The 23,208-nt window shown below is 40.9% G+C and overlaps 1 protein-coding gene across 8 annotated transcripts in view; it reads left to right on the top strand.

The window, feature by feature from the left end:
- STS (steroid sulfatase) overlaps window positions 1-21,478 on the top strand; it is a 102,321-nt gene extending 80,843 nt beyond the window's left edge. For 7 of the 8 annotated variants that reach the window (XM_077927535.1, XM_077927528.1, XM_077927529.1 and 4 more), the window contains one exon: window positions 14,495-21,478. In XM_077927535.1, coding sequence (XP_077783661.1) covers window positions 14,495-14,874 — 380 coding nt within the window. In that variant the 3' untranslated portion in view covers window positions 14,875-21,478. Of the gene's footprint in view, window positions 1-3,074; window positions 3,723-14,494 lie in introns of those variants that run through there. The other variant, XM_077927536.1, reaches the window with a different exon arrangement.
- The last annotated feature ends 1,730 nt before the right edge of the window (window positions 21,479-23,208 follow it).

Genomic DNA, 23,208 nt, shown 5'->3' with positions numbered 1-23,208 from the left:
CCTCACTACTGAGTGTTCAATGGTACCTTAAGACATATCTCTTCACTCTACCCTTTGGAAGTATTTTAGGTTAGATATATCTATGTTGCCTTCTGCTGTAGTGGTTTAGACACTGCTTTACAGTAATGATCAAGGTTCAAACTTTTTTAAAAAATAAATGGATGTATAGTATTAACTGTATTTTGTAAACTACCCTGGAATCTTAAAAGTTGAAGTGTGGTTTAAAAACTGAACAAATAAATGCATTATTGATCCAACGCATCTGCTTAGCACTTCTATAGCCACACATGTGTTGGATGAAAAGGAGTGAGAGAGTTGTGCAAGCTTGAAAGTGAGATGTCATGAATATCAACAAGCATGCTAATGACATCTCACTCCAAATCCAAACTTGTCAGTAGGCAGAGCCAGGGCACTAGTCCTCACAAGTTCACAGAGACTGGGAGAGAGGAGTACAGGGACCTAGGAAGAGGAAAATGATGGCATGTTTAGGGGTAGATTTTGCCTCTCATAAAGAACACGACAAACAGATCCAGGATTCAATCATTCTCCTCCACTTCCCTTTTTGATTCCTCTGAATGGTTTCACCATAAGTACCATTTGCTGCGTGAGAGAGAGAGAGAGGGTTCTTCAGACATCCTTCTGAGTTCAGTAATATGTTTCTAGGAAGAATGAGATGCTTCCTTTGAAAAGCCACAGTGGGGAAAAGAGCCTTTCCTTGGCCTCGTCTCAGGTCTTTTGGAAAGACATAGCAGATTTCCTCCCAGCATGTTCCCAAGTGCAGAACCTGCTATTCTTCACTCCTGTTGCATTGTCCGCTTGAGCTTCTTCACACTGTGTAACAGATAGATGCCTGGCCGATTGCAGCCCTGATATTTTCACATTGCTTTATCTGGGGAGCAGAGGCAAGCGGTAAAACATTGTTCATGCCTCTTTCAAGCTGCTAGCCTCCAGAGAGAACTTGAGCGACTGGTCTCTTGTCCAGTACCTATCTTCATTTTTTAAAAAAAACCTTTTCCCTGTGGACACAATAGAAAAATGTTCACAGAGAACATTCTCAAGATACCAAAAGGTCCTCCATGTGGGCTTATCTCCTTCCAGCACACTACAGTTATACAAAGAAAATATCTCTGCAGTTCTTTAGCTCTCTTATTCTGATGTGTGGTTGATTTTATCAGGCTGGGCATTCACAGAATTGCTCTTTGTGATGGTTTTGTTGTCATCTCTCTGCCTTTCCAGTTTTTCAGCTCCTCTGTACAACACCGCTCTCATGCTGCCAAATGTTGTTGGTAAATAATAAGAAAATTGCAGCATAAAATTTTGGTCAAGGAAATGCATTGCCAGCAAGTAAAGGCACTGAATAGATATGGTACCAAATCTGTTGTTGCTGTCAAAATGGCAGCCATGCACTTCCTTCTCCCAACTCTCTTTAAAAACTGAACATCAATACATTGCCTTTCTGGTGGTTTTTGTTAGGGGCCATACATTTAACATCTCATTCCCCCCCCCCCACCTCTAAACACATTTACATCAAAGTAAACCTTACACTGATATCAGCAGATGTTATGTCCAGCTGAAGTATGTTTAGAAACACATATACTTAACTTTTGTGATGTACAAGTTTCAGTCATCATCATCTGTTTATTTCAGCACCATCTGTTTATTTGTATGTTACATCCCTAAAAAAATATGCCCCAAGTGGCTAACAGGCAGCATATCAAATGAAGGATAATAAATAATAATAATAATAATAATAATAATAATAATAATAATTTTAAAAAGACCCATTGAACAGGACTTTCCCAGATAAGCATGTATAGAATTTCAGCCTTCAGGTTTTATTTTTTTGTAACTTACCAAATGTGTGGTATGCATTCTGTATAGGATAATGGTTTTGAAAATTATCCAAGCATCCTGGAAACATTTGACCCTCCTCATTCTCCCTTGAAATGTAACTTTTAATTTATCTATCCCCCCCCCCTAAGTTTCATTTTTTTAAAGTTAACTGTGAACACAGTGGACTTTCTGGGCAACTTACGACTTCCATATATTACATCAAATTTCATAATGTTATGGTAAGCTTTCCAAAGTGACTGACAACACATACATCTTCCACCAGATCTTGCTTTTAGGCATGGTCATTTATCATATCTAGTAATCACAGTATGTGTGTCATACCAAGCTTGCTCAGGATTCCTTTCACAGGGTACTGAGAACACATGTTCCTTAGGCTACACTCATGTTCACCATTCATAGGAGGTTGCTAATATCTGCACCAGCTTCTTCCCCACCCCACCCCACCTGGATGACGCAGATGCTTTAGGCTGTAACAGTTCAGAGCCACAACGGGAGAATTTCAGAGTTCCTATTAGAACAGTGCTGGGGCTACCAAATAAGGAATACAATAATAAGTTGATAGCGCAAATCTGCCTGAATGATTCAGCTTGTTCTAAGATGAGAATGCTTCCCCCATTTTCATTGTTCTCTCTTCAGTGCAGATTGCGCCATTGTTGTATATGCTGTGCTCATCGTGTATCAGAAACTCAGACAATCTTTTCCTCTTGTGGTATAATATAGGGTGCCCAAGGCTATGTGCGCCTTTCCATTTGCAGTGCAAAGAAATCGTTTTCCTTAGTATGGAATTGTGCCTGCGGATCTTCAACATGCTGCTTTTAATCTAGATTGGTTTTAGATCCTGGCATCTACCAATGATGGCTGTGGTTACTTGATACTCATATGAAAACCCTCCCTTTGATTAAGTTCTCCACACCACTTCCTCCCTGCACATCCCCCAGATGAATGAGGAAGGAAGTGGTAACTGCGACCGTGGTATACACCCACCCACAATTCCACTGGGCAGTCTGGATATACTCCTCCATCTATTTTCAAATAGACCCACTGGGAATCAATCTGCACTGAAATTTTATTTTTGGAACAAAACTTTTTTTTTAACATGCTATTCAGGGGCATAAAATGTGCAACAGGTCCAGATTGTGTGTGGACTAGGTAGAAGAAAATATATTCATGTACACTCAATGTGGAATGCAATGTCATATATATCTTTTTCTTCTTCCTAGTGTCTCAATGAAAGGAGAAACTGCATGTGGTAATTCCCCCATACCTATTTTTTCAGCCTTTTTTTGGTACCCGATCCTTTTCAAGGTCTGCATTTCTCTGTTCTCAGATGCGATTTTTATGTTATGGTTGGAAAAATTAAAATAAAGGAGTAGGGTTTTAAAATACCATGAGCAAAAGCTCTGGAACTTTATTGGCCTATGAATCAGAGTTATTAAAAATGTATTGCTTTGACAACTTCATTACAAGGAGAGCAGTCACCCGATAAGGAGCAGATCTGTGGTTACGCGAGACATTTGCATCACTCAAACTCAGGGGATCGTTTAATGGCCATTTACAGAGTTGTAGTCATATTGGAGCAAATGAGTCTATACTAATGTGTATGGCCGCTGAATCTCATTTTCTAAGGTATTTTTTTCTCACTGAAGACAAACAAAGTTAACATAAACAGATATACCCAATAATTCCTTTGTGTCTTGTAAACATTCTTTGGAACTATGCATCAAAAAGATTTAATAAGTCTAACGTTGGTTTAGTATTCATAAGAAAAGCATTATTGTAATGCTGATAAATGCCAAGACAATTGATTCATCAACAACAGTATATCTGGGTTTATGTTACCTATCAAGATTCCTTTTCTATACTACAAACTTCTATTTTATTAAGAAGAAATAAATATATTTCTCTTTTATAGCACATGGTTATATCCTTTTGGGGGGGAAAACAAGCAACACAAATATTTTTAAAAATCCAGCATAATGTAATCATTAGTGCCAAAACAGAATTGGGAAGCTTTGGTTCAAATTCCTACTCAGTCACAAAACTGTGTGTGTATGTGTGTGTGATTTATTTAAAAGAATTATACTCTGTTTTCCCCTTCCAGAAAGGAGTTGCTCAAAGTGGCTTAAAGACATAAATGGAAGTGTAAAAACAACCCTAATTCCACCCAATAAAACATAAATTATCAAACTAAGAACAGCAGTGGAACACAGGAACACAGGAACACAAATTGCAGCATTCACAACCAGTACATTAAGCAGTAACAGAATCAACACCTTGTTTGAATAGGATTGGGTTGTATTCAGGGCTTTTTTTCAGCTGCAACTTGCAGAACTCTCAGGTGAGCGCCATTGCCATTACAGTCATACCTCGTGTTACAGCCGCTTCAGGTTACGTCTTTTCGGGTTGCAGACTGCCGACACCCGGAAGTACCAGAACGGGTTACTTCTGGCTTTTGGCAGTCGCGCATGCACAGAAACACTGAATCACGCTTTGCACATGCGCAGAAGCACTGAATCGCAACCCACAGATGTGCAGGTGCAGGTTGCGAACACTGTGGGTTGCGGACGTGCATCCCACGCGGATCACATTCGCAACCCGAGCGTCCACTGTATAAGACAACAAGGGAGGTGTTCATGGTGAGCTCTTGCACCTCTTTTTCTAGAAAAATAGCACTGGTTGTATGCAATGCTGTGCACAGTGGGACTTCAATTTCCTTTCCTCCCCCTGTTTTAGAGGGGTCATGTTATGGAGCTGCTATGAAGCGCCCTGAGACCTTCAGGTATAGGGCGGTATATAAATTCATTCATTCAATCCATCCATCCATCCATCCATCAAACAATCAATTAAAATATGGAGTGTGCAGAAGGGGCTCAGGGGGATAGGAAAGTGGACATTCCAGCCAAAGTGGAACCACATCAGTGAAGCCATATGGGAAGCCCAGGACCATACTCCGTACACACTGCCCAGACTTGTGCCCCAGGGAGGTCACTTGGTTGCTGCTAATGCAGCGGTTTGACTTCTCCCCTGGAGGCACACTCCATTGTCTCTCAAGACAGATGGATGCCAACACAACTGAGGAATGCTCCCTGTTGTTATTAGATAGCAACGCCATCTCTCTCCCTCTGTGTAAGCAATATTATGTGATTTCCACTATCAGGACATAGCTGACATCCTATGGTAAACAGATGGTTGTCAGGTTTGGTTGTCTCTCTAATTTTGTGTTATGCCATGTTCTCCCTGGCAGCAATTTTGGGTTATACCATGCCCCCATAGCAGCCTTAGCTTAGGCCACACACTGCATGGCAGCCATTTTGGGACTCCCTCCCTCACAACCTTCTGCCAAAACTTGAAATATTCTCACTGGTCCAAAGCGATTAGAGACACCTGACATACCAGGTGCCACCACAAAGAAAGACTTCTCATGCATTGCCACCAACTGTACTTTACAAAGCAAAGGCACACATGAGTGGGGCACAACAGCTGATCTTAAATGACAGATTCCTTGAAGGGGAGAGAGTCCTTCAAGTACCTTGGCCTCAATCTGTATAGATTGTATAGAGACATACACATGCCAGTATGGCCAAGAAATATTCAGCCCGTACACTATAGCTAGGCATGTTAGCTGTTTTCGATTACCAGCAGTCACTGGTAACTGCTAGTAGTACTGGTTGCAGCAAGCTGACAAATTCCCATTTCTGTCTAGTCCAGTTCAGTCCTTCCAGCTGACTTTTCATCTTGATAGGAAAAACACAGTTACTAGAGCATACTTTTGCTTCCTTGAACTTTATCTAATATTTTGGTCCTTCAAATGCAGGAGTAAGAAATAAGGAAGCAGTACATTTGATTCACAAAAAATAGATGAAGTTCTAAGCATATGATAAACCAAAAGGTTGTTAATTGTACTCGCTGTCATCTGGCAAATGAATGCTACAGTAGTTTCATATGTGAAATGTCAAATGTATTCATTATGCTTAACAGGATTCTTGTTACACTGATGCTGGGCCACTGGGGATGAAGCACACAAACTATAGAGCTTATTCGGTTTTTGGGTGTCGGTTAGGGCTCCATGTGTAGCCAGAGATAAGCTAGCAGGTGAAGACAGGAAAGGGAAAAGCCATTCCATTCCACTTCTGGGTCTTCTGCGTGGGTGAGAACAACAGAACCCTTGGCTTTTAAGTTTTGTAGCCGAAAATTTCTGTTGGCGTGAGTTGTTCCTGTATGGTAGCATATTGTTTAGGGGCCTTTGCATGTGTCATCTGGCTGTGTACTTCCTGGAAGTACCTACAAAATGCAGGTATGCTTCACTTGCAATAGTATAATGATACTTCAGACTGTGTAAGTTCACATTCCCCTTCAAAGTTGCCATCTGGATATACTCTAAGGAGCTTCCAGGAGATGTTTTTCTCCTGGGTAGCTACAGGCTAACTTTGCAGCTGGCCTGGAGAAGCTAACCTGGAAGGTGTTCAGACTTCCCAGTGTCTGTTCCACATGGCCAAGAGAGCATATCTATAATTTAAAATATGGGTAGTCTGGAAATGGCCTGAGATACTCCCACTGTGCCATGCTATTTCTCAACAATTAGAAACAAGTAAGAATAATGAAGGTGGAGATGTACCTCAATAATATGAAGAGGAACTAACACATTGGAGAAACAAAGTGGAACATATTATATAGAACCTGGCAGGGTTCTTGATGACAGCCATACAGCACTGCTTTAAAATTCATTTATTAGTGATATTTACTGAGGCACTGAATGGGTTCTGAATTAAAACAGCATAATTAATTGATTAAAGTTTAACGCAGTGGGGAAGTGCGTTAGAACTAAATACTGTTTCTAGCATCAGTTTGAATTAAAACCATCCTGAGCTAAAACCATCCAGAGCTAAATTAGGAATGTCTGTGAGGAGAGAGAAATGTTGACAGGTCTGAATTACCATATATCAACACAGATGTTTTAAGCAGGCTAATTCATTTTTTAAAAAAGAAAAACATTGGCACTGTAAAATATATTTGTGAAATCTTTTTTCTTTCTTTCTTTCTACGTCCAGCCTGTTGAATTATGGATTTACATAATAGAGTTTAAAATAAAGTAAGTCATTCACACATGTTTGTTGCAAACCAGAAGGGACAACAGACATAATTAATAACTGTGTAAATTATTTATTTTACACTAATAATTATATCATTGTTACATTATTACTTGAACAATTTATATACCACTTTCCTCTCTGAGTTCCCCAGGAACAATATGCTGGTATGTTAAATACAGCGCCTTATTAACAGCAGAGTTCAGTTCAGGCATTTGTGATGCAGATATTTACAAGTGGAGATCCCACTCGTTCCTCTTTCCCAATACAGATATGTTTAACTTGACATATTGCTCTGTGTACAGTTCTTCCCTAATTATCTGAATTAACTCTATTATTACCATTTTTAAACTTTTCCAAAATATATTTAATATTTTTTCTATAAAACCTTATCTAATACCTAAATACTTTTCTATATAAAAACAAGTTCTATGTAGCTGTTGATTTTGGAAAAATTGTTCTATTTCCACCAGGTTGTCACAACTGCCACAAAGTATACATCAAAACCTATATATTTTAGGAGAAAATTACATGCTGATGAATTTGATGTATATTTTAAAATAAAAAAATAAATTGCTGCAAAAAATGTGGAGAACCAAATCTAGATTTAGAAAGATGAAAAAATAAAATTGTTCAATTCAGCCTCCCCTTTTGTGAACAGAGGATGGAGTTACTATAGATGAATATCTTCTCCATGGTCTAACAGTTGAATTAAACAGAGTTTTAGTTAAACCTATAAATTCTTCCCAAGCCTTGCTTCTCAAATCTACTAATTTGGAACTTACGAGATACTAAATTAACCAAATGGCTTTTAGTTGCTATATTGGCCGGGTGAGTTTTTCTAGAAGTGCTGCAGGAATTCATGGAGATGAGGAAGTCCACTTTGAGCATTTATGAGATTAAAGTGAAATGAAAGAACTCTGCCAATAAAATGTAAGCACCACTGTCTTCCACAATAAAAGGAAAAGAAATATAGTAACCTGAAAGCTTTATTAGAAATCTCCATCCATCAAGGCAGAGGACTAGGCAATGTAGTGTGAGAACTGCAAGTGGGATTTACCAAGAAAATAATAGTGTGTTCCAGTTCTGTAACCCTTAGAAAATGTATAGTGTGTTTTATTTACATGCATAATTTTAATAAACTAGTAGAACATAACAGACAGTGGGGAATGATGGCAGAGAAGGCTGTCCAAGGAATGGATTCTTGCATGCAAATTTTCATTTTTGGGGTGGGTTATGTTGAGAGTGTCAGGTTCAACTAAGTTTCAATCAGTATAGACCCATTGAAATTAACAAACATGACTAAGTTAGGTCCATTCATGTCAGTGGATCTACTTAGTTGAATGCTGCTTAAGAATTGCAAAAGGGACAGTAGCATTTAATGCCAGGCAATTCATTTAACCTATTGGGGTGGGTAAATAGTAAAAAGTTAGGGAGAGGCTGTAGCTGAATGGCAGAGCATCTGCCTTGCCTCCTAATGGTCTCGCATTCAAAAATTAAAGCATATTTCATGGCTTCAAATAATATTCATATATTAGGGAAATCATGGACGTAAATGTTTATATAAACTTCTTTAAAGGTAAAGGTAAAGGGACCCCTGACCATTAGGTCCAGTCGTGACCGACTCTGGGGTTGCAGCGCTCATCTCGCTTTATTGGCCGAGGGAGCCGGCGTACAGCTTCTGGGTCATGTGGCCAGCATGACTAAGCCGCTTCTGGTGAACCGTTTACCTTCCCGCCAGAGCGGTACCTATTTATCTACTTGCACCTTGACATGCTTTCAAACTGCTAGGTTGGCAGGAGCAGGGACTGAGCAATGGGAGTTCACCCCGTTGCGGGGATTTGAACTGCCGACCTTCTGATCGGCAAGTCCTAGGCTCTGTGGTTTTTACCCACAGCGCCACCCGCGTCCCTTATAAACTTCTTTAGTGCAACATTATTGTTTAAAAGAAAAGATTGACTGAATTACAGAATGTCTGGATACACATTCAACAGCATAGTTAGTAAACTATGGAATGAAGAAACTTAGAGATTGTGTAATATCCCTTTACCACACCACACCAAGAAACAAATGAGTCTTTGGGTGCCTACTGTGTTTGCCTTCAGTTGCTTGAGTCACCTGGGCACCACTCATTCTACAATTGATTTTTATTGTACTTTAAATTGAATACAGTCATACCTCGGAAGTCGAACAAAATCTGTTCTGGAAATGTGTTCGACTTCCAAAACGTTCAGAAACCAAGGCGCGTCTTCTGATTGGCTGTGGAGGCTCCCGATTGGAAGCTCCTGCAGCCCATAGGAAGCCGTGGAAGCCACGCTGGACATTCGGGTTCCAAAGAACATTCACAAACCGGAACACTCACTTCCAGGTTTGCGGCTTTCGGGAACCAAAACGTTTGATTCACAAGGCTTTTGTCAACCAAGGTACGACTATACAGAGATTTAATGGTTGAAGGTTTGGCAATGGACTTAAAAGACTCTCTCTCTCTCTCTCTCTCTCTCCGTGTGTGTGTGTGTGTGTTTGTTCTGTGAAGAGCTATGCCAGTGTAACCTTATATAATTGGAAGTTTCTTATTTCTGAATGTCTGGTTATCCCATGGGCTATTTTGAGATAAACGAGTTCCAAAGCTTTTGTTCCACCTCTGCAGGCATGTCTGGTCAATATTTTTCTTAGAAACATGTTCTTCTCTTGTTTTCTTTTCTTTTTGAATTCTTTCCTTGACCCCACAGGAGATTAGTTTTAGTTTTCCTCTGCATGAGAGATGAGGACCCGTAGCTCTCCAAAGGTTGCAATCCAGCTCCCATCAGCTCCAGCCAGCATGGCAAAGAGTCAGGGATTATGGGAGTTGTAGTACAACAACATCTGGGGGACCACAGGTTACCCATCTGTGCTCTGGACCTTGACCTCAACCTAAACATGTCTAGAAAACAGAAAAGTTGGCATAAGCATCAGAAAACCCAAGCATGACCCTGACTGTCAGAACAGCTAAAGGAGGCAAAGCAAATGGGAGTGCAGCTCAGCTAAGATTCCTTATTATGCTTTTTAATTTTTCCATTTAATGGCCACCGTGAAGCAGCCATGGAGGAATTTGTGTGACACATTTTGGATATTTGACTTGGTAACTGTGAAATTACATAACTGTCAAAGGGGAGGAGAGCATTTCTAGTTAAGCAGATATTGTCAAACTGCTGAGATGGAGTCTAAGAAAAATTTCCTCTAATCAACTGATGCATACTTCTTCTCACGCTATTTTCTGTGGAAATGTGTTTCTCTTGACAAGCATGAAAAGCCGTCATATGATAGTTTATTGACTTTGCTCTGTGTTATCAGAGGCATTGCAATTGTTCAGCCTTGAGGAAGACTTATTTATATCCTGATGCATTCTGGTCTTATTTGACTGCTGGTCATCTTCCCTCTGTTTCAGGAAAGTAGCCTACCTAAAAATAATTAAATTGTAGTTTAATTATGTGGGTGCCAGTTATATTTAAAAAAATTAGCAGACCTCAAGTAAATGTATTTTGTTCTCCACACTAATGCTGTTTATTACCATCTTTGACTTCAAACAAGCAAATGCAAGGCATTTTCCTGCTTTCCATTTGCTGATCTTTGGATGCTGAATATAATGTGTGAATACTATTAATGAGTGACGAGAGAAGTGGATAGGGTAGACCCAGAAAATTTTGCTGACATCCCCTAGGTTAGAGCAAGCCTGGTTTTGTTTTGTTTTTTCTTTCCTGAAAGTCTGCCTAAGTCTTGCCGGGGAGTAGGCCCCATTGAACTGAATAGGACTTATTTCTGAGTAATGTGGCTAGGATTGTGTAATCAGTTTGCACCTATTCATTTAATGCAGTGCTCAATGAAGTAGTTCCATTTGCACAAGGATTCCATTTGTGCAATAGAGCTTCCCCTCCCTTTCTTCTCTCTGTGCAGCCCTGCACCCTCCCCAAATTTTCTCTGGAAAAAGCAAAGAACACTTCTAGGGAGCACACAGGGAGACAAGTGTGCCAGCTTGCACCCACAATTGAGGGGGTCGGGGCTGTATGCACGCTGTACATGCTGACATCACTCGTGCACGCTGCGTGGCATCTTGACATGTCGTGTGCACAACTGCCATGAAATTTTATGGGGGTGCTGGTCCCCTCCTTGAAAATTGGGAGGCATGGTCCCCCGCCCCACTAGATGGCGCCTTCAGGGAGAGGAGAGGAAGGGAGACTCTTTAGCACATCCATAAGTCCTTTCACTAATAGAACTACTTTACTGTATGTTATATATGCAAATTTGTGTCATGGACCTTTGGCCCCAAGTCTTTGACTTAACATGCTGGTTTAAGACTCTTATGGAACAACCTACTGAAAGCCAGGGATGCCCTGATGCACCTGATCCCATTTTCAAAACAGAGAACATTTTTCTATTTCTTTTTTGCAGACTGCAATGGCACACTAGGAAGGAAGTCTATGTGTTAAAATAGTTTGATTCTTCATTTACGATTGCAGATTTCATTAAATAATGGCATTGAACAATTCCAGTATCTAATGAAGCCTCACTCTTAACAGGAATTTACCAGAACAAAGGGATTATTAATTGCTGGAAGATTAATTCAATCCTTGCAATGATCTTCTGACACAATGAGATTATACACCAGCTGGGAGACGTACAGAGAGCAGCCTTCCTTTTAATGACCAGCCTTATAACAGTTCATCAAATTTACAGATTACAATTCTGACAGCTCTTTGTGTCTGACAGCGTATTATATTGGTCATTCCACTAAAGTAGCATCCAGCTAATGCATTTTACTTTTCTATAATGACGAGAAAGGCATCTATTAATGCTCTGTTGCTGTTGTCAAGCATCACAGCAGCATTTCACAGTCACATAATGCAGTGGAGCATTATGACATTGCTGTGGAGCTGAAGTTTATTTCCCCCTCACACTCCTTGTCCAGGTCTTATGCTGTTTTGCTGCAGCTCCTTCCTAAACCAGTTTCTCTGGGCTTTTAGCATGCTTCTTATCCTCCCTCTTGAATCCCTTATGAAGCTTTATAGATTGTTTGCGGCTTCCTTTGACTCCACTTACGGGCATGCTCAACCTGCTTTAGAACTGTCTGGATTTTGAAGACAGTTCGAACTCTGGAGAAGAGAAAACGCAGAATAACACTGCTTGTCCAACACAACAGTACTTTTCAATGCATTGCCATATCTTTGTCATTGACCATCTAGATGTTTTAATGGTTTATAGCAAGTACTGTACAAATGACAGGTTGAGAAGCAGCATGAATTGTCATTCAGTGAAGGATTCTCCAGCACCCACACACCCCACTCATACCTTTTGAGTTGCCATAAAGGGGTCTGAGCCTTCAGAATCGGCTCCTTGAAAAGGAACAGGCTTGCTTGGCACAGGAAGATAAGAACGGGATAAAGGGGTGGCCTTTTATTTGTAGATAGGCTGTTTTCGGACCTAATTACAGTGGGAGAATGTTCCTAGTGGAGGGTTTAATGGGGGACATTAACCCTTCCCTTCCCAGATGTGACCCCCCCAACTCCAAAATTTCCCCACACTTCAGTTAGGCTTACAAAAACCTTCCTATATGGCTTCCCCCCACCACACACCCCAAGACTAAAATCTGCACAGGGGCAGAAAAAGAAGCTGGTGCTGTGTAGCTGGTTGGAGAGGCACCAGTACTGCATCAGCCCCAATGCACTATCGGTTCCCCACCCCTTCCTTAAAATGACTGTTATTGTCAAAGCTGACCTTTCTGGCAGTCCTGTTTTAGGATTTAGGATTTAGGGTCCACCTTCCCCACTTAACCATCTAATAAGTGAGCATTGTTTTTGAAGTTTACAATCCCAATCATTTATTTGGCGCTGCATTGCATGTGAGGGTCGCTGTTTCTGGACCACTGTCTGCTTCACCTTAGTACCAACTTCTTAGTGTCTGCATGGGCAGGAATACAAAAATTACCCAGTTTTCCTTCTTAGCACAGTTTTAAAGGCGCAAAGCAGCACCTGAAATACACTTTTCTCCATAGACATTTATTTCCTCTGCCTCCTGTTATTCTGAAAGTCTCTTGAACAAAGAAAGAAGATGAATTAATACGTGGGAAATAGTCTACCTTGATGGCCTGGTATGCTTTTTCAGAATAGTAGGGCAGAAGAGAATGCTGCTTACATTTGTTCCAGCAAGGCAACAACTGAAACCTTGTTAATGCCCCTTAGGAATTTAAAAGTGTGATTTATTGTCTGCACAGGCAATTCAGTCTCAGAGATCCTCTGCATTTTCAGAAATCCGAGCTTTGCCCAGGGCTTTTGTTCCCTCATCTCCTGTAGCCCTCTCACCCACAAGACCTTGATTATTGAGTGTAAGTGCAGAGCGAGTCAACGAGAAATTTCCAAGCTCTGTCAGCTTGTCACTGAATAACTTTCCCATAGCTTATATTGAGAGCAATGATGTATGATAGAAAAATGTCTCATGTGGAATTAACTCTTGAAATACATTCACTGCCAGTATTCGGAGCTCACGTTTTCATTTGATTAAAAAAGAAGAAGGCAGTTTGCAAGTCTAATGTTAAAACCAGCTCCAGCTTAATCCACTTCATCTGTTGGGAAAGGTGGAGACGTAGTGTTGTGATGTTCCCAGTTGTATAAATAGTTGAAGGAACAGCTTAAATAATGCATTTGTTTTCATTTCTGATATAAATATACAAAATATAAAAATCCATCTAAAATGCCTCAAGTACAACAAAAACATATTAAAATAACAATAGATTAACTGGAAAGTCAAAACCATATTCACCTGATACTAAAAAGATAGTAATGTTGATGCCCAGGCACACTTCTTTGGGGAGGAAGTTTCATAAATGGAATGCAGCCATTCTCTTTCTAGTCACCATCTAGATCCTCTCAAGTGGTCGGAGCACCTGAGGGAAACTCCCAATTTCCTATTTGCTTTTCTCTCCCATTTTGTGTGTTGCATAGTGAATCATAATTTTTGAACAAAACCATTTAGGGAAAAATTAACATTATAGATGCTTAGTAGATAATAAGCATGCATTATCTGTGGTGCTAGATTCCTGTCTGTATAATTTACACAAGTAACCTTACTCTTTGGAGATCTTAAAACACAAAAACAGTTACTTGGGGAGATTGGAGAAGCTGTGATTAAAATGTGATATTCATAAATGTGAATAGTAGCTTGTTCAGACCAAATGCCTGTCTAGTTCAGTATCCTGTTCTCACAGGTTGTGAGGGTGAAAACACACAAAGAGGTTTGAAGGGGAGGTTGAAGGGATAGTCCACACAGCTTGCTTTCATGTGTCAAACTGAAAATCTGCCAAACACTCACATCCCTTGAGTATTTTCAAGAACTGGTGATAACCAAATCATAGCTTCACATTGAAAATCATTGTTTGTTTGTCAGAATGAAAGATGCACACACCAGAGAATTTTATAAATGGCTACTCTGTGTGATCTTTCATTCCTGATAGTTCACATTATGAATATAACTTTGTGACGTATCTTCTACGGTTATTTCTCTTTTCCCCTCCTCCATTCTTACAGGTAAATCTATCTGGAAAGCATTTTTTTTCACTCCAAATTTCAGTCCAGAAGATTCCAATGGCTGCCATGATGATCATGTTTGTTTTTGCTATGGAAAATCAGTCACGTACCATGACCCACCGTTGCTTTTTGATCTTTCCAAGGACCCAGAAGAAAAAACCCCACTGACACCAGAGACTGAGAGTCATTTCCATGAAATCATTCAAGTCATTCAACAGGCAGTGAGCAACCACAGCAAGTCACTGGTCGTGGTTCCGAACCAGCTTTCCCTGGAAAATATGTTGTGGAAGCCCTGGCTTCAGCCCTGTTGTTCTTCCTTCCTCCAGTTTTGCTATTGTGACCATGAGTCAAGAGAAAACAAGAAATTGCCAGAAGCATGACATCGCTAATGTACAATCACACCGATGCTTTAGGGATAAACAAGATGAGGGTGGGCAGCAGATCATGCTTTGGCCTAAAAAAATGTAAGGATATGGCCTTTCCTGAGCCTCCTCGGTGGTTTTGCTCAAATAGTCAGTGATGTGCAGTGATACTAGTGCTGTGCAAAGATTGCTCTCTCAGATTCACAGTTCCATAAACAGGCCGTGCATTTTCAAGGATGCTTGCAGAGGGACTGATGAAAGGGTATATGTTTTCAGAGAAAAGCAGGTTTCTAAGGAATGGAGCAAGCAGCAGCATCATTATTAACACAGTGGGGACACCGTCTTTTTTTATCCACAATGCTTTGGTGTCATGTCATGATGTAGCATCATTCCCAACAAGTTCTTATAGGAATATATGGCAGCCTGGCTGACTGGCTGCAGGGCACAGCTGCTTCCACCCTATTAAAATGGCCAAGACATTGGCTGAAGGGAAGGTGGGGGGCAATTAAAGGGAGATGCTGATAAACCCCCTCTTGCTCTGAAAATGTATACACTTTTGTTGGGCCCTCAGGGGAAAAAACGCACAATGATGCTGCAAGCTCTAAATCAGGGGTCGACAACCTAAGGCCCATGGGCCACAGGTAGCCCACAGGGGTCATTTAACTGGCCCACGAGCCGCCCCCAATCTGAGCCGCCCACTCGGTGAGTCCCCGCCTGCTGTACTAAATTGGTGCAACACAGCACGGGGACTCGCTTCTGTGGTGCCAGAAATTGTGTCTGTGCAGATGCCGAAAATCGTGGGCGCTAGCACGCGATCTGGCCCACAGAGGGATCTCCACTGGAGTGAACTGGTCCAGGCAAGGTAAACCTTGCCTACCCCTTCTCTAAATGATACCATGTTCTGCAAACATATTATAGTTTAGTTTCAGAACACTTGTAGGTTACTAACTTCACAGAGACATTACTTTTATTTTAAGTATCTAGTTGAATACAACCCACCCCTCAATTTAAGCTAGATTTGGGACACATCTGTATTTCCCCTTCATGTGTTTATAGAAAGTGTGAGGGTGGGTGCCCCTAAATGCTGATATTTGCTAGCTGCACCTCCCACAGCCACATGTTCAATGCTAGCAGGACGAGGCCCTACATGTTTGCACTATGTGTGCAAACAGATGTACACATGTAAGAACTCTTCTTACAGTACTGTCAGACATATGACCACCAATGTCATTATCATTGTGAGGTTGTGGGCTAGTGTGCACAGCTCCACACAACCGTCATGTCCAACGACTGGGAGGGAGTGTTGCCTTGAGCACCTCTTTTCAAAGTGTACTTTGCGGCACAGTCTTTTCAACAAAGTTCATCCCACATGCTGCAGATATACATGGCACATAGTGGTTTACACCCATTATTGTTCTTCAGGGTTTCATATGACAAAGACATTGACATGTTAGGAACAAAGGGAGTGTTCAGACGTCACTGCAGTTGCACTACCTAGATGGACATCTTGTGACTGGAAGATTGGGCAAGTATATAACAGCATCAGAGGAGCCTGCTGAATTAGGCCCATGGCCCATTTAGTCCAGTATCCTGTTTTCACTGTAGCCAACCAGATGCCTTTGGGAAGCAGGACCTGTGTGCAACAGCATTCTCCCCACAGCCCCCTTTAAGGACCATCAACTGCAATGGACATGCTATTATCAAGCATTAGGTTCAAAGGGTCAATGTGACTGTCTTTGTGGTGGCCAAATTACTTGAAGGGATGTTCATAGATGAGTCACCCAGATTCCTATTCCCTTGTTACCATATCCCTTCTACTAATATCTGTGTCACGCCACCCAATGGCATCTTATATAAAGACAAGGGCTTGCCAAAAACATTTTTTACCTGAGGCAATGGATAAGATGCTTCGTCTCCCTAATTCCTGATTACACAGGCAGCAGAATTTTATTTCCACAGTGGTGAAAGTGGAGAGCATCCCTCACTGAACTTGAAGGCAACAGGACAGTTTAGGGTGAACAGGGCAGGCTGTGTGGCACACATAGACCTGTCTCCTGCGCCCAATCCCCACCACCCAGGATTTGCCCCCCAATGTGGCCACCTCATTCTACCTAATTTTTGGGTTGGCTTTGTAACTTGAAAATTAACATACATACTTCCTTCACAGTTTGAAAACAAAATAGGGGAAAGCATCAACTTATGACTAGGATGAATAATATCTCATTAGATGATTGGCGCTGTTGGAGAATGGCTGATAATATTAATTATTCACAATCATCTCTGAACAGCGTTATAATAATACTGAAGCACTTTATGTTACAACACGAGGCATTTTAATTATTTTGTAGTGCAGAGTGCCAAAACGCGTAGCTATTTGTAAATCTCTTACCTAACTAATGTAAATTATTCAAACTATTGGGTCATATTCAGTGGCTTTCGGAAATGAAATTCTCAGGACATGGACAGTGCATGGCTACTCAGAAGTAAGTGCTATGGAGTTCAGTGGAACTTGCTCCCAAATAAGTGCACCTAGGAATTCAGCCTGAGGGAAAGGCAAAATTAATAAGCACTTATTTTAAAAGTCTAAACGTAAAACTGCTCATTTTGTTGAAATTAAATAATGGCCATATCATAATAATTTGACAGATGCTGTGATTATGAAGCCTCTCTTAATAGTTTACAGAGAAATATCATAGTAGACAAACAGGTTGCTATTGGATGAGTTGTTCTTATCCAAGATAAAGGATGGGAGAAGGAGGATAGGAGAAAAGAAAGGAAGTACCGTAATAGCCGAGAAAGTGGTTGCAAAAGAGAGCAGAAAGGCCCAAGAAAGTGAGGCTGGTAAGGGGTTTGATGCAGGTAAGTGGCTCATCCAAGTTGAGCAGAGTCATTGCTGCACCTTCATAGCCTAAACCTTTGCTGAGATCTGTATTTAATAAACCATGGGCCTAGTTCATCCTCACATACTTGTGTCTTGTGCCTACTCTGGCTACAAATCTGTGCCTTTGGGCTTCCAGTAAACAGTGTTATGTACAGAGGCCATGTTGCTCGTTGAAAACCCAGTGCATTTTTGCCCTTGTGTAGTGTCCCTTAACCCAGTGGTTCTCAAGCTTTTTTTCTCTGTGCCACACTTCCAGAAGAAAAATTTTCTCGCACTACACCAACTTTTTTTATTGATAAGAAATTGGAAAACAAAAAGAATCAACTCCTAGCAGTGCTTGATTTATAACACAGAACACAACTACTTTATAGTTTTCTCATGGGACATCCATAAAAAATAGAAAGCAATGCAGCTACATGAGAACATGAATCATTCCCAAAATATAATTATAAATGAGTCTCTTACATACCTTATGTATACATGCTCAAAGAGCTGACTTTTGCTATGTAATCTCATGTATATTTGGTCTTATTTGAGACATACAAATTCTCATTTCTTCAACACAAAGAAGCCTTTCTCTTTTCTGATCTTGCATGTTTGTTAGTGTTGAAAATCCCTGTTCAAAACAATATGGAGAATTGTAGAAAAATAGCCAATGCTATTAAAGAGATGCATGGATACTGCCCCCCCCCACCATACCATACCAGTAAAGTAGGTAAAAGTAAAGGGCCCCTGGACGGTTAAGTCCAGTCAAAGGCGACTGCCAAGGGCAGCACTTATTTCTGCTTTCAGGCTGAGGGAGCCAGTGTTTGTCATAGACAGCTTTCTGGGTCATGTGGCCAGCATGACTAAGCTGCCTCAGGCACAATGGAACACCGTGACGGAAACCAGAGCACTTGGAAATGCCAGTTACCTTCCGGCTACAGCGGTACCTATTTATCTACTTGCACTGGTTTTCTTTCTACTTGAACAGCTAGGTTGGGACAGAGCAACGGGAGCTAACCCTGTTGTGTGGATTCGAACTGCCGACCTTCTAATCAACAAGCCCAAGAGGCCCAGTGGTTTAGACCACAGCGCCACCTGTGTACCATACTATACTATACTATACTATACTATACTATACTATACTATACTATACTATACTATACTATACTGGAATGTTTAAATGTTTGTTTGATTGTCCTTAAATCATACCACCATACTTGTCACCTTCTCCCACCACATCAGTGTGGTGTGTCACACTTTGAGAACCACTGCCTTAACCTAAACCAAAGCTTTCCAAACTGTGTGTCATAACATGTTAGTGTGTCAGCTACAGGGTGTAGGTGTGTTGTACAAATACTCCCCGCACTCCTCCTGGTGCTGGAATGGGGTTTGTTTAACCTCTGGTTTGCTAGGAAAACTGAATTACCGTGTTGCGAAATTATGCATGTCTAAAAAGTGTGGCACCAACATAAAAAGTTTGGAAAGCTCTGATCTAAACCCTTGTTGTTCCAGATGCATACCAAGCAGGTATGTATAATATCACAAAATAATTCTGGGATAACCAATGCAGTCTTTTTATATATTGCTATTGAAACATAGGTGACGACCATTCAGCTTGCTTGAATGCTTTATTTAATCACAGGATCCATTGACTACATGGAGCCTTGATGTTTGTTTTCTCTTCTTGCCAGAATTGTAAGTGCTTTCCTGCTGTTATATGTCTATAGATGCAGTAGGTGTTTAAAAAAGGCATTGTGCACCTTCTTAGCTTATTGTGCTAACATCCAACAAAAGTAAACAACAACAAAAGCTGTATATCTTTGGAAAACCCACTTGCACTTGTTGAAGCAAAAAACAAACGCTTTGTGGATTCTCCCTGTGGTCTTCCTGACATCCTACATGGAATAGCATTTCTTAAGCATTGTTTTCAAAGGCCTCTGCAGCAACCTGTCCTGAATAGTCTTCCCAGCTCCATGCTAGAGATTCTAAGCCAAGAAGAAAGAAATTCTTGTTATGCTGAGAGAACCATGATAGTGCTGACCTTTAAAGCCCTAAATGGCTTCGGTCCTGTATACCTGAAGGAGCATCTCCACCCCCATCCTTCAAACACTGAGGTCCAGCTCTGAGGGCCTTCTAGCGGTTCCCTCACTGTGAGAAGTGAGGTTACAGGGAACCAGGCAGAGGGCCTTCTCGGTAGTGGCGCCCACCCTGTGGAATGCCCTCCCATCAGAAGTCAAGGAAATAAACAACTCTCTTACTTTTAGAAGATATCTGAAGGCAGCCCTGGTGTGATGGCCTGGGAATCCGATTCAGAGGCTGAACTGGAGGAATCCCAGCCTGCACAGGAGTCCCCGCCTCCAGGGCCGACTGAACTGGGTCAGGGCCTTGTTTCTGAAGCGCCTGCACCTGTGCCAGATCCTCAGGAGCAGGCACCAGGTGAATCCACTCTGGCTCCGGAGGTGGTTGATGACAGTGCCTGCAGGTGCGCCTCTCCCAGCCCTGTCAGGTGAAGGTGAGCCTTCCCCTGGGTCCAGTAACCCTCCAGCCTCTCCTGAGCTGCAGAGGCTCAGGGCAGAGAGGCGGAGGGAACTGGTTTCTCCCAGGAGGAGTGCTCGCCTTAAGGCCGGGTCTCCTGGGGGCCGGGGCTGCCCCTGGCCTCAGAGAAGATAAAGGCCAGTCAGCCCGGCCCCAGGTTGCGGGAGCAACGTCGTTGAAGAGCTGTTTCGGCCAGCACCCAGACCTGTACCTCCAGAGTTCCCGTCCTTGCCCGGCTCCTCACTTCGGACCCCACTCTGCCCTTGGAGGACAGACTACAGACCCTCGACCCAGGACCCTGACCTCGCCTCCCGGTAACCTCCCCCCCCCCCGGGACTAGCACACCTGTTTAGGGAAGTTTTTAATGTTTAATGCTATATCATGTTTTTAATATTCGGCTGGGAGCCACCCAGAGTGGCTGGGGATACCCAGCCAAATGGGTGGGGTAATAATAATAATAATAATAATAATAATAATAATAATAATAATAATAATAATATAGGCTGAGGGGTCCTGCTTCTTCTAAAGGGTTATCATGGTCATGGGAATTTGGATGAAGTTGTTGCTTTTTTCTGTAGAGGACTGCAACCACTTCTACAATGAGCTTACGCAGCCAACCAAGTGACATTTCTTTTTCCACATAGAACTTTGAAAGCAAATAAATAATGGGTGAGAACCAAACTTAGCCATACAGCAGGGCCATTGAAATCAATTGATTTAAGCTATTCCAAGTACGACTTAGATATCACTCAAAGTGACTAAATAATATTCTTCAGAAACCTCAATTTCTTCTTCATTGCTATTATAAATACTTTTTTTCTCACCTTGTGAAATGCAAACTTATAAAATAAATTTAATTGCCATTTTATTGGAATGATTTTTCTCCCATACACTCAAATAATTTAAAACCTTCCATGTCTAATGCCCTCCCTTGCACCGGCATACCAATATAATACATGTATTATGAAGAACTAGACAATAAAGCAAATGCAAAACACAATATCAATATTTTAAAGAGCAAGTGGTGTGGATTTGTGCTGTGGTGACATTCAACATGGAAAGATGAAGGGAAGAAATAAATTAAATATTAATTAGTCAAATAGAATAACGATAACGGTTTCATGCTTCGCCACTGTTGAATAAATCCAAATTTTTAAAAGGATGTGTATGTTTGCATATGTGTTGCCTGGTTTGATATGAATAAAATGATTATTCTAAGGGTTTTTGATATTCAAATGTTTATGTCTTCAGCAGTTCCTTTCATTTTTAGAAAAGGAAGAATTGTAATGGAGGCTAAGAAAACGAACACAATCTATTGCTACTTGGCAAGAGTCTGCAAGAGTCGATCTTAGATAACATGTTGGGAACATTTGATAAATGCCCTTGTCCATGTAAGTGTTTAAGCTCCGGAGAGATGGTTAGGAATAGGAAATCCAGGCCATAGCACCCCTCTGTCAGCTACATATGAAAAGTGCAGCAATTCATTGTCATCTCATCATTCACTGGGCTTTTAAGAGACATATTACTTTGCCGAAGGACCATCTCGGTGTTCCAGCCGTCTTCATTCTGATGATTGCTAAAAATGAATGGTGATCCTTTCTGAGGCGCTGAGATTTATGCAGCTGAACGGCAACCCTCTTTGATTATCTTTCAATGAGATGCTGTCATGAGCAGGCGTCCCTGGAAGCTAGATGGCATCCTGCCCTCTCTGGAAATTCATGACAATGACAAAAGTGTTTCCCCAAAGACCAAACAACTGCTTTCATGTGAACTGTGCAAGCAGCGAATTATATTTCGTTCCCCCCACTTCACTGTTTAAATCAACAATTGCTGGAATATACAAGGGTTCTATACCATAGATATAGATAGATAGATGATAGATAGATAGATAGATAGATAGATGATAGATATAGATAGATTAGATAGATAGATTGATTGATTGATAGATAGATAGATAGATGATAGATAGATATAGATAGATGATAGATAGATAGATAGATAGATAGATAGATAGATAGATAGATGATAGATATAGATAGATTAGATGATGATAGATAGATGATAGATAGATAGATAGATAGATAGATAGATAGATGATAGATAGATAGATAGATAGATAGATGATAGATAGATAGATAGATAGATAGATAGATGATAGATAGATGATAGATTAGATAGATAGATGATAGATAGATAGATGATAGATAGATAGATAGATAGATAGATAGATGATAGATAGATGATAGATAGATAGATAGATAGATGATAGATAGATAGATAGATAGATGATAGATAGATGATAGATAGATAGATGATAGATAGATGATAGATAGATGATAGATAGATAGATAGATAGATGATAGATAGATAGATAGATAGATAGATGCATATATATCCTGGATAGTTCTTTTACTTCCAGGCGCAAAACCTCAATGTATCAACAACCAAATTATATTGAAAAAAGCAACTTCAGTTGACTGTTCATCTTCATAAGAAATAATATGAAGAAATATGCATCATTTGTTAAAGTGTTCCCCCACAAATACCATTGCATGAGGGGAAGAGTGGAAATACACTCATCGGGCCTTCACTATATAAAATTGGAACAGTAATAGTACGGTATTTGACATCCTAATGAATGAAAACATAACACAAGTTGTCCTAGACTTTCCTTCTCCAGTTTTGTTTTCTGGCTGTATCCGTTCTTATCAGTTTCCTGTGAAATAATTTGGACTAAGCTGATTGAACATCCATACCTTAAATTTTATAGTCAGACTCTTAAATGCTGGGTGACCTTGGGCTAGTCACACTTCTCTAAAGTCTCTCAGCCTCACTCACCTCACAGAGTGTTTATTGTGGGGGAGGAGGGGAAAGGAGATTGTTAACTGCTTTGAGACTCCTTAAGGGGAGTGAAAGGTGGGATATCAAGTCCAAACTCCTCCTCTTCTTGA

Source organism: Podarcis muralis, chromosome 4 (assembly GCF_964188315.1).
Source record: "Podarcis muralis chromosome 4, rPodMur119.hap1.1, whole genome shotgun sequence".
NCBI classification, from domain to species: domain Eukaryota; kingdom Metazoa; phylum Chordata; class Lepidosauria; order Squamata; family Lacertidae; genus Podarcis; species Podarcis muralis.
Note: the sequence above shows the minus strand (reverse complement) of the source record. Positions and strands in the feature narration are given on the sequence as shown.